The 12,195-nt window shown below is 36.4% G+C and overlaps 1 protein-coding gene across 1 annotated transcript; it reads left to right on the top strand.

The window, feature by feature from the left end:
- Positions 1-1,880: 1,880 nt before the first annotated feature.
- Positions 1,881-6,530, top strand: LOC114539005 (poly(U)-specific endoribonuclease-B-like). Its single transcript, XM_028559840.1, has 6 exons — positions 1,881-1,950; positions 3,107-3,197; positions 4,244-4,440; positions 4,721-4,881; positions 5,568-5,774; positions 6,227-6,530. The coding sequence occupies exons 2-6, from the start codon at positions 3,115-3,117 to the stop codon at positions 6,443-6,445; spliced, it is 867 nt and encodes a 288-aa protein (XP_028415641.1). The 5' UTR covers positions 1,881-1,950; positions 3,107-3,114; the 3' UTR covers positions 6,446-6,530.
- Positions 6,531-12,195: the final 5,665 nt, after the last annotated feature.

Raw genomic sequence — 12,195 nt, 5'->3', positions numbered from 1 at the left:
TCCTTCGATCGTGTAGACATTGCGTCTAAACAATAATGATTATAGAAAAAACGATTTAGAAAACGCTCGAAAACGACGCTCGTATGCACAAATTATATCCTTAGTATTGCATGTGAGTTGCGAGCAAAGTAACGTTCTGTAACACCGCCTTAAATCTTTAGTGAATAAAGGTAGCTGGGGTATTTTCTATATGTGTTTTTTTAAGGTAGCTATTCCTTTGTTTGAATTTTCTTAGATTCAAAGATTATCGTTATAATAAAGTTGATCCATGCATGTATCATAACTCTCTCACTTGCGCAATATACTCGATATATTGCGGGCTACATCAACTGCAAGGCACCCTTTACACGAGCCCAGGTTGATTTTCAGCACGCGATAGATGGTCATTTTTTTACCTTCTGTTTACCTGAACACAGGCTATAAGAACAATTTTTGCCAACCCGGGTCAGCAATTCTGATCTGAACCGGGCTGGCTCGGATAACATTCCGAGCAACAGACTTTCACGCTTTACACGAGCACGGATCAAGCCCAACTTTGTATCAAGAAACAAGCAAACTTTTCACGTCTTCACACCTCGACCAGGGTCTCGAGAAGGGTTCCTGCGGGCTTGATACGTGTGAAAGGTCGATCCGGCTATCGCGCAGACGCTAATAGTGATTTATTCGTAGTTGGGTTGAACAGTGCTGGCTAACCAACCCGGGTTCATTGACTGCAAGCTGTACATAAAGGTCTTCTTAACACGAGCACGGTAAATCGCATAATACGAGAATGACTTAAGTGGTTTGGGAATATAATTGCCCTATTTGCTCGAAATTTCTATCATAGAAATAAGTACGTGCTATTTGACGGTGACTAATGGAAACTATAAGGCTATAATGGAAATATAAATATATTCATGCATGTTAGCAGACTGTAAGAACAATCAATTCAAAAGAAGCTTATAATATTGAACGGAGTTTGTAATTTCCCCTTCAACCACGATCTTCCATGATTCTTGTACTACATGAAAAAGTAAGGCTGTATTTCCTCCGCAGGCATCTTTAATGTTTTAATAGTATATTATTTGTATATTGTTTTCTTTTGAAACGAAAGGAGTCAAGTTTAACATCCGTTAAAATTCTAAAAAAAAAATAGGCAAATATTTCGCTATACGCAACTATTTCTCTGCGAGTGGAAATCCACCCTAAGAATAGATATTGATTCAAAGATTTAGGCCTAATAGTGACTTTAATTTCTAATACTGCTTCCCAAATCGTGACTGCCCAGCTTGGTTTTCATTTGTCACTGCATGACAGGCATCGTGCATTGTTGGCATTGCAGGTGACAAGAAAATTTATTCCGTGGCGCAGTCAGCATCAATACTTTGGCGGGCTCATAATTCATTCATATATTCATGTAAATAGATTTTAAAGATTTCAAAAGAAATTGATCGCGTATCACATGAGTATATGTATACGCCTCTCCACTATTATCGATTCAGGCTACGCCACTGAATTTGTTCCAAATAACAAATCGTTTATTTCGTCATTGATCAGGGACAATGGCCATCGCCGTCTGACCATGATATATGAGAGAAATGTTGTAGAAAACCTAAGCGCGCTAATACCTATCAGATAGTTCATGGTTGACAGCAAATTGAGCAGAGTTTGTAAATTCCTCTTCGACCCCAAACCTTTCTCCTGAATTTATCCTGATCAAGAGAAAGCCCGAAATTATATTTCAATATTAATCTCATGTTGATAGATTCATCAAGCGAACCTTCCCAATGACGCCAGATTGACCCTCAAATTTCATTGGCCGTTTTATGGTAAACAGTCCTATCTTTATCCAATAAAAATACAGGCGACATGACGTCGGAAAAAATATTATCAACATTTCAAAGACATTGTCGAGTAGGAAGTCGTTCTTGTTTTGGAGTGCTGGTGGTGAGGCTGCGTGTCTAATTTATGGTAAGTATGTATATAAAGTATACCAGTTATATAACCAAGCCATTTATAATAAACATCCGGCCCTCATAATATAAACTTTTGTGTGTGTAAAATGAAAGACGTGAAGATATTATAATTATTTCATGCTGTGTGACTGTAGTATCTATGATTTAATATAATAATTCGCACAGCCGAGCGATGGACATAACAGAGCGACGATCGAAACGGAATTTCAAGTGTTTTGACGGAGTTGTGTATCAAAGTATTATTCTCTTCCGTTGTCCGGCAGTCTTGAAAGATTTAACAGCGTTAGAATTTTCCCTTCCTTTACAATCGGCTATGATTTTAGAACCATCAACAATTGGTAGAACCATATAAAGCCTTTCCTTGCGAAGTTTTATTTTCTCGTTTGTACGCGAAATATTTGACAAATAATTCTTGAGAAGTTTTACTAAAATATATATGTCGAGTATATTTTACGACAATACGACCGAATCTTAAAACAAAAAAAAAATGATTAAAAAACGCTCAACTTGCTCGAAGATATTGTTGCGCAATTCCTTCTCAAGTTTTCGGCCTTGACGGCCGTACACACGAGCATTATTTCCTTGTTGAAAAGCTGGCATGAACGTTTTGAACAAGGCTCCTTGACAAGGTCAAGGAAAACTTTTCAACTTTTTTGCGTATACACGGGCAAATAAAACTTGGCAAGTAAAAGTTGTCACGGAAAACCTGCCCCCCTGAACGCCGAACGGGGATTAGATATACAAGGGGAAGCCGATTTAAAATTCACATTTTGTGGCTAATGGAATTCGGATAAAATATGAGCAATATAATAGCATATAATAAATTTAGACCTGTCAATCTGCGTAATATATATTATTACATAAATTGCGCCTTATTAACGGCAACAGTTTTCTCGGTAAGAACGGTGAACAGACTAGAACGCAGTTCGAGCATTTTATAACTTGAACACTGAGCTTTCACCAAATCAATAGCATTTATCCATGGGAGCTGTGAATAATGACGAGAGCTTACATTCGATATCGATAGGAATTAAACGCAAGCTGAGATTGGTTGTTGTTTAAACAGCTTCTGTAAATATTGAATACTTAACATTCATATTTTTTTGATAGCGCGGGTGGTCTTCAATGATATCCAAAATGTTTGCTCTTAGGTATTCATATGGTAATAGAAACGGGACGAAATATGAATGTCGTTTTGTTCATGATGTTAATTGGAAACTTCTTCGTTATTACACACGCGAGGTAACAATAGTAATAATCTTTGTTCAGTTATGTCAATGTAATTAATATAAATGATTTGCTTATTTTGGAATATCAATACGTGAAATTCATCGCGAGTTTGAAGTTATAAAATAAAGAATAAGTCATTACCCATGAGATGCTTTTCACATTTATCGCCTTTTTTGGTTTCGCCAGCGACGAGCGCAGCCGTTTTTAAGTTTGGATTTTGAGACTGTGTTTTTAATCTCAATTTGAGCAGAATTGTTCAGGTGTATTGTGTCTGGATGACACACAGTGATTGAAAAATTCCAGGCTCGTTTCTCTGACTACAAGATAGCTGTTATATCGCATAAATATACAGGTTTCAACGAACAGTACGTTCAATTCCATGAAATGTTAAAAAGATTGGAATAAGCGCGAGGAGCATGGGAACCATTCTTGAACCTACTATTTTTCACCATAGTGCAAAGAATTAAAACATTTTACACACAGGTATTCTGATCAAACTGGAACCATTACAAAAAAGAGCTGAATATTGAAATTAATAACAGTTGTATATTTTACCACCATTTCAAGTTTCTCTCTCTCGAGAGAGCGTGGTTGTCAGGAAAGATTACATATGCGTCTTTCTTTATTAACACACGCAAAGGAATTTTTCTTATTTTTGATTATGAATGTAGAGATACGCCATATAACACGAAAGAAAGACTAGGGATTTTTTGTTGATGATCGGGTCAATGCATTGGGTTACAGTTCGTTAGAAACCACTGGAGTAACACCACTTAGTTATAGACGGTTTGTGATGCTTCGTGTTTGGAGCAGGGAAAGGCTTTGTGATAAATGCGTTGAGACATAATCCTTTAAGGCCAAAATTTTGCGAAACTAGGATCAAAACTTGGAAGCAGTTCATTTTAACGATTTAGAATTTTTCTATTATTGCTTATTAAAATAAACTCGGGGCAGTGGGCGCTCTAACTCCTGCCTAAATACACCTATATAAGCCCTACCGCAGACCTTACGTCGGGAGGGTCGACGAACACTGGCCATTTCTCTTTTTTCCTGAATAGCACTTCAGAATTTAACAATGTTTGTAACAAGCTCTGGTCACAGGACAGAAATCGCATTTCCCTTGGGCGTCATTATCAGGTCAATATCCAGGGACGCATTTATGACGCCTCATCGAACACCGATAGAGCTTATGCACCGTTATTCTCTTATGTTGATCGAAATGTGCTGAACAAACCGACCTTCAAAGCCTTTATTGGTATGTGAATATATCATCTAAAACCTACGCCTGAAGTTCGTGTGCATGGAAAAGGCATTATATGAATTAAGTCAAAAAGAGTTATTCATTAATTGGATGAAATTAATTAATATCGCGGTCTGATTATCTTTTTGAAAGAGGGTCAAAAGTTAAATAGAGGAAAATTATACACCACTGAGAGCTGTCAAACGGCCATTTCGAGGCTCATATATAGAAGTTTATCAGTTCAGACGATTCCTTTTTACCATTGAAGTATTAAGAGTCTTTTATTTATGCCCAGCCTTGCTAGACAACTATGACCGTTTTGTTGGAAATACTGAGGATATGACCTCGAGTGAAACAAGAGAGAGTTGGGCATTCTTACATGCGATATCTTCGACTGGACCGTTCAGAGAGCTGCATAAATATCTTGTGATGAAAAGGAAGGCACCACCATCGATGGTAATGTAATTCTGTTAACACGGAGTATTCTCCGTATTTCGCCGATTTCTTTCGACCTAGTTTGTGCGTTGCATTTTGGTATAGCTTCCAATGCAATTTAAACGATTTCGATACGACTCAAATGCGACGCAACAACCAGGCGTTACTTTGATAAAAAAGTTTGTCAACGCGATCTGACGCGATTTTAATGGAAAGAAGTACATCGAGACCGTATACGTTTTCCAAGAAAAGTAATTAGGCCAAGAACAAATAATAATGTGAATCCGCAATGCTATCAGTTATCGCGTCAAGTTATACATATGAAATTTAATTATGAATGCTGCTATTCTGCATGATAATTAACTTCTAATCTACTAATTAGATCTGATTATTATCCCTGCTACCAAATTAGATCCGAATTACTGTTGACATGAAGCAAAAAGTAAACACGGCAAAATTAGTGTCTCGTTATTATGTTTACCAGTCTTTTTAACGAGCAGCCATACAAAATATGCTCCACAGCGCATGCACGAGAAGGGCTTCTTAGTTTTTCATGCGCCATTTTGACATAACGAGTGAAAAGAAAGAAGTGTGTACCCGAGCATCACCTTTAACTATATAGTATAGAAGGTTATGAATGACTTACATTAAAAAAAGTGGTGAACAACGCGAAATAAAAACTAATTACGTGCAATTATTCCTACTAGAACGACTTTTTGCAAGAAATGTTTAAAATATGGTTTTATCGATACAGACGACTTAGTTACCGTGATTCCTCCGGTTTCGAGCACGTCTTTCTTGGTGAGATATCGAGGGGAGCGGTGACTGGATTTCACAACTGGCTTCAGTTCTATTTTTTGGAAAAGAATAAGCAACTGGACTATCGCGGGTTCATGCGTTACTATAATGTTGAAGTAAGTAAACATTCCCTTAAGGCGTCGTCCATGGCAGTTTGCAGTGTCGAGTTCAGAATAATTCACTGCAGCTCTGACTTGTAAATGGTTGATTTAAATTTGCAAAATTAATACTGTTTTACATATAAATTCAACAACCAATAACGCGTATATATTAAGGCGTTTTCAATTGAATTTTGCCGGGTGATTGATTCTTCCCATCCTAAAACTGCAAAGTGAAGTTTCAGTGCAAACCATTTGACGTTAAATTACTGAAATAAGGAAACGCCAAATGACCTAAGTTCGGATTCAAAATTACGCTTGTGATACGAGATGTACGTTAGTGAAATACTTTCGAGTTGCATGTATTTTGAAGTGTGGTGAATGCACTAAAAATTTTGTAGTTTCGTAGCCCTTTGACTTTTAAAGGATTGATTGATAACTGATTGTTACGTCATTATGTCTATTTATAGCCCAGCCGCCTGAAACTGCAATTGTACTGGGGAAGATACAAAAAGCTCGTGACGAGCATGTTCCTTGGAACGAGTCCTGAATTTGATATCGCTGTGTATACGTTGTGCTTCCTGGTGAACCCAGGAAAGTCGTGCTCGTGTACAATCAACGGGCAAAATATCCCCATCACAACCCATCCCTTGGGGAAATACGTTGGTTCCGCCTACTTAAGAATTTAATTTTTCATGTTAAAGCTGAATTTAGCATCTTTGTGAAATATCAGTATTAAATAATACTCGAGTGTTGGTTAAATCAATAGATGTTAGGCAAATATGTCTGCGATGAAGTTTTTATAATTGCTGAGTAGCTAGCTTTACCTTTTTTAAATGACGGCAATAGCCAGTGATGATTTACCACGAAATCAATTTCTTAATTGATCAACTCAAGAATGGTAAAATCCAAACGAAGATGCACTACAAAGCAAACTCTATGCTCAAGAAACGCATCTTATAGCAAATCTTTACTCAGGTACACTACTGTGATTGTATACTGTGTTAACATAGCAATAGCATCGTGCCTAGACTCGTCATCGTATAAACTGGTGACTAATAGACTCTGGCTCGATCCAATCCACTTCAACCTCGTTCAACCTCGTTTAGTATTGGTTTAGCCAGGAGAAAACGATTGCAATTGAGTTAAGTCTATTAATTTTGCACTATTCCAAGACAATTTGCATGTTTATACACGTACATGGCCAGATAGCATATCATTTATCGGAAAAACATTCTTATTTCACCCTATTTGAAGTAGTTAACAGTAAACCACTGCTTTCACAATGCGAAGGTTCAATTCGTTCAAAGCGAAATTTGTTAAGGGTTGAGGACGAGGAGATCGAAGTATTAGTGAGCTTAAGAAGGTGACGTTTTTGACAGCACGAACGGCACGAGTAACGCTAAAGACGGGGCAAGGATTGTGATTTAACGAAAAACCAAAATTTACTTCCGGTCAACGTACGTGTCGCCAAACACGTCACTTGCCACTTGATTCACTATTGAGGCTTATTCCGGGATAAAGTACATTGACAGCGATTGATAGAGTGGCCAGCAGACAATGAATATCAATATAAGTAGTAATGTTGAGATGCCTTGCATAAAATGCTCTCGCTTGAAGCTTGATAGCTCAACCGCGACATGTACGGACCAGATTCGCAGATATAGCGACGTTCTAATCCAAAGTAATTTCGTGTTTTTCCTGTCAGCTTTCCTATTTGGAAATCTCGTATTACTTGGAAATCCCTAACTCTTCCATTATTGAAATATGTAATTTTATACTTATGTCACGGTGTACAGGAAATGCAACATTTCACAATAGAATCAGCAAAACATAATTACCAAAATTAATCACTATAGCTATTATTCACGATCATATGCAAATTCATTCATAAAATTGTAATTTCCGTGAAATAATTGGCCCAAGTTGAAATTTACCACATTTCTGCACAGGAAATTGGAGTGCTTTAAGCAGTTTAAGGTCAGGAAAGGTTGACTGACTTGCCTGACACTTTGATATAATATGCAATGTAGGAAAGCCGTTGTCAAAGATTGCATTACATACACAAGGAAAGGGCGAGAATCGAATTTTGTTGCAGCGAAAAATTATTGGTAAGCTTCTTAATGGTAAGACTGCTTTACTCTTAGATAACATTTTAGCTGGAGATATCAGGAATCTAAGTGAACTACCATGGGAAATGCTTCGCACCATTTGCGCAAATATTGAAATTCTACCCTCCAAAATATAAAACTATCATCGGGTTCTCAATGCGAGCAGAACTAAAGAGGGAGAAGGAATAAAACCCGACAAATGAATTAGCAGACGGTTCGTCTGATCTTTCAAAGAATTATGTAAAAATGCATGAATGCTTTCGCTAATCGTTAATTATTTGAATATATAGCTTCCAGCGAGTGCCACAAACTACAACAAACAAAGCTTCTTTGAATATAAAAATTTAATACATCGGGATTATCATGCGGTATTTGATGGACGCCTTGATTAAAACAATATCTGCAGTTAATTAGGTTCGTATTTGCGCTAAAATGCAAAAGAATACCGGGATTTTGCGTATATATTGCTTTGCGCTGAAATTCCATCATTCGTAGTTACTAATTAAAAAGGTGTTGGAATGGAGTTCGTTTGCGCTTATATAAACATACATATATAGCAACAGTAGAAGAACAAAGTATTTCTCTTATCTGCACTGTTTACGTTCTATATATATATATATAGTGGATAGAACAGTAGAATAGGATAACGTTTATGCTAAGCCCAGTCATCGAAAAGGAAATTTTGAATCATGATGGAAATTTTGAACCGTGGGCAAGAATCATGATGATATCATCGTCGCGCTAAAATATTTAATAATTGATATGCAAAATAAGAATTCCAATTTTCTGATAACCTGAAAATAGATGGACTTGGAAATTTGCCGGAAATATTCTATGGAATAACATTCCGATTTAGGGCCCAATAACCATACAAAAGTGAACCATAGAAAGTATAGTGTAGTTAGTAAGCAAAATCCTTTCCTGTCGTTTATCCCTTTTAATCTCAGGTAGGCTTATGTCAATAAGTAAACAATAAAATTTTTATACATATTGCGTATCTATAACAACGACAATACGAACAGAATAATATTATCTGTACATTCAGATAGTTCATTTAGTATGATATCATTATTATATAGCTATTACGGCAACAATTTTTTTAAAACCATTTAGTATAATTTCGGTATACTTTTAAAAATATTCCTGTAAAACGTTGAACAGATGAGGATTATGGGTCACTGACTACTGCACACTTTTCTGAGATTAACGCCAATATTTGCCATATGTTTCAATTTTTGTATTATGCGTGCTACAACCATGGCAACCGAGCAAAGTGTGACCTATTTTCAGTCAGACAATGTATCCAGTCACTGTGAGGTTTGTCTGATTTCTAGATTTATATTTAGGTATGTTATTGTTGTTGATTACTCCATAATTACTGCATAATTGGCATTCTTATAAACTGCATGCAAAATTAAGCTTTAATTTAAACACAGAGTTGTTCAATTCCCACATTTCAATACTGTTGTTTTAAACACGCCCTCCGACCTGAACTCCGATATTTATCGTTTATATCCTTATTGAACTTTTTGAGAATATATATTACACTTAATCAGTACAGTATCGTACCAAGGTCAGTGGAATAATTTATGCTTAACTTTATTAATTATCATTGCAACATCAAACGCATTTGAATGCCAATAATTATCAATCAAAAACCAATAACCAGTAGCGTAGCCAGAACGATATATAATTGGGGGGGCCCATATTCATACATTCGTGATACTCAGGCTTAATTTCTTTTCAAATCAATTGTCTTTACCGTCTGTTTACATTAATATATGAATATGCCCCCCCCCCCAATTATCGATGCTGGATACGCCACTGCCAATCACAGGAAGAAAGCAATCACAATGTTAATATAAAAATAAGTGGGATATCAATGGTTGTATTGAAGAAATAGAAAACATTTTCCGTGTTTCTATACAATCAAAGAAACACGCGTGGGAGCATGCGAGAACGAGAAATAATCACGTTATTTCGAGTTCTCCCAAACTCCCACAAGTGTTTATATAACTGTATAGTAACACAGGAAAATATGTTTTCTATTTCGTTTGTAAAATAACTCAATAAACACATTAAGTAGAAATATTATACAGTACTTCGCTCGTCAAGTTCGGCGGGAAAAGTTATACAGTTATAGAAACACGCTTCTCGATCAATCAGCACGCGCGTACTACAAATGTTATAATTATTATAAAAGCCTATTTTTTACGAATTTAGCACATGCATGACAGAGATCTAGATGTGGCAAGAAGACTTGGGAGGTTATGATGTCAGCCGTTTTGAGAGTGAAGTGAAAGAGGACCTGCTTTGTGCCATTTGTCAGGATGTTCCAAAGGATCCAAGAAAATGTTCGCACAAAGATCATGTATTTTGTCTTGTTCACATATCACGACATCTCGTCGAAAACTCTGAAACATGTCCAGTTTGCAGAGATCCTCTCAATCAAGCAACCTTACGATGTCCAACAGGATTTCTGAAGAATTGTTTGGATGAACTGAAAATCAAATGTGATCACAATGATCGAGGATGTCCTGAATACGTCCGTCTGGAACATCTTCGAAAACATGTCCAGGAATGTGGTTACGCACCTGTCATGTGTAGTAATGAAGGGTGTGGGGATGAGGTCAACAGAAGAGACATTGAAACCCACGAAAAAGATCTTTGTCCCTTTAGGATTGCCAAATGTCACGACTGCAAAGATATCAAGGTATTAAGTCAAAAGAGGAGATAATTATTTGATAAATTAAGAAAGCCCACTGCAGATTACGACTTGAAACAGTATCGGATTATCCTCTTTTGGTAAATTTGAAGGGATTAAATCTTATAAAGGGGGTTCCAAACCATCGAAAACAACTGCATTTGTATAAATACGATATCTAGTTATCAAACGATTTGAAATAATTAGCTAGATCTAAGCTTATATTATCGATTTTATAATTATTACTATTATTCGAAAAAAAGTCATAAAAAGTGAAGTAAACATAATCCGTTTTTCTACTGCATTGAACATGCACCCCAAACGATACAAAATCGTCAAGGACCAAACGTCAATTGGTACCAGTACTTGTTCTCTGAACATAATATATGCATCGAATGTGCATTTTATATTGTAGCTAGTCGACAGAAAAGTTTTGCAGTGACATTTGTTTTATCGAAAGAGCTACAAATTTACCCTTTTGAAGTTAATGCAATGTCATGATAGCCCTTTGTAATTGGTTACCTTTGCGAGACGACACACCAAGCCATGCATGATCATACAGATAAACTATATGTTTCTAATGACAGCTAACACGGAATATCGAAGGAATATTAATTTTTTTAAAACACTAGGAAGCAAATAGGTTATATATACAGTAATATATCGTTCCTCTTTCACTCGTATTTGTATCCGTGCATGTTGTTTATTGACATATATGCATATGAATAACTTTGCTTATTTTATTCTGTGATCAAAACAAATTTGAGGAGAAATTCTGCATTACTGCGTTGAAAACATGCAACTGGACAAATTAACTGATCAAAAAGTACGAACCCTCATAGCTGAGTAATAGTTCTGTGTAATAGTATATGCACTTTTATATCTTTAGGATGATTTGGATGGATTAAATGATCGTTTCACAAGTTTGGAAAGAAAACAGGATGAAGTGATGGTAAGAAACGTTTTCTTACGCTAGGTAAAGTCCTATAGGCAAATGTGCAAGAAATTTAAAAGTGATGTTTTATTCTTTTAAGAGCAAGTTTTGCGAATTCGAAAGGTCTAGATCTTGAGAAGCATCATATAGTCATTCTTTTCCTCTATACTTCTTCCTTTTTGAAATTAACTAACTTTTTATTGATTTTTATGCCGCGACGCACCCGATATTTAAACATACAAGAGGTGGGATGTTTGTCTGAGCATGCGCGAACAAAAAAGTGCGTGTGGCGTGCGCGTGACACACGCGAGAAAGTTTTCCCTTAGAAGCTCAGGAAAATTAAGGCTTTTAAAAGTATAAAAGCCAAAACAAACAAAATGAATGCACAGAAAACTAAAGCCCGCTTATTGTACACTTGCTTTTTCTTGAACGGGTATCGATATTTTCGACTTTTGCCGGTAGAGCAAAGAGGAACAAAGCATGCGCATTTTGTGGGATGATAAATAGAATTTTGAATAAAGACAATAGGAATTTCACACTCGTTGGAAGCTCGGGCAGTGGTCGGAGTACCTTCGCAAAGCACTCATAATGTCTTCCATGCGTTTTGAAATTTCGTTTTATAGGCCTATGTTTAGGGCTAACGATCTCAAGAGAGGGCGAATTTTAAGAGTAATCAAAAGTTTGTGCACA

This window comes from Dendronephthya gigantea, unplaced genomic scaffold, assembly GCF_004324835.1.
Source record: "Dendronephthya gigantea isolate DGI-Jeju-01 unplaced genomic scaffold, DenGig_1.0 000194F, whole genome shotgun sequence".
NCBI lineage: Eukaryota > Metazoa > Cnidaria > Anthozoa > Malacalcyonacea > Nephtheidae > Dendronephthya > Dendronephthya gigantea.
This window is presented reverse-complemented; position numbering and strand designations above follow the sequence as displayed.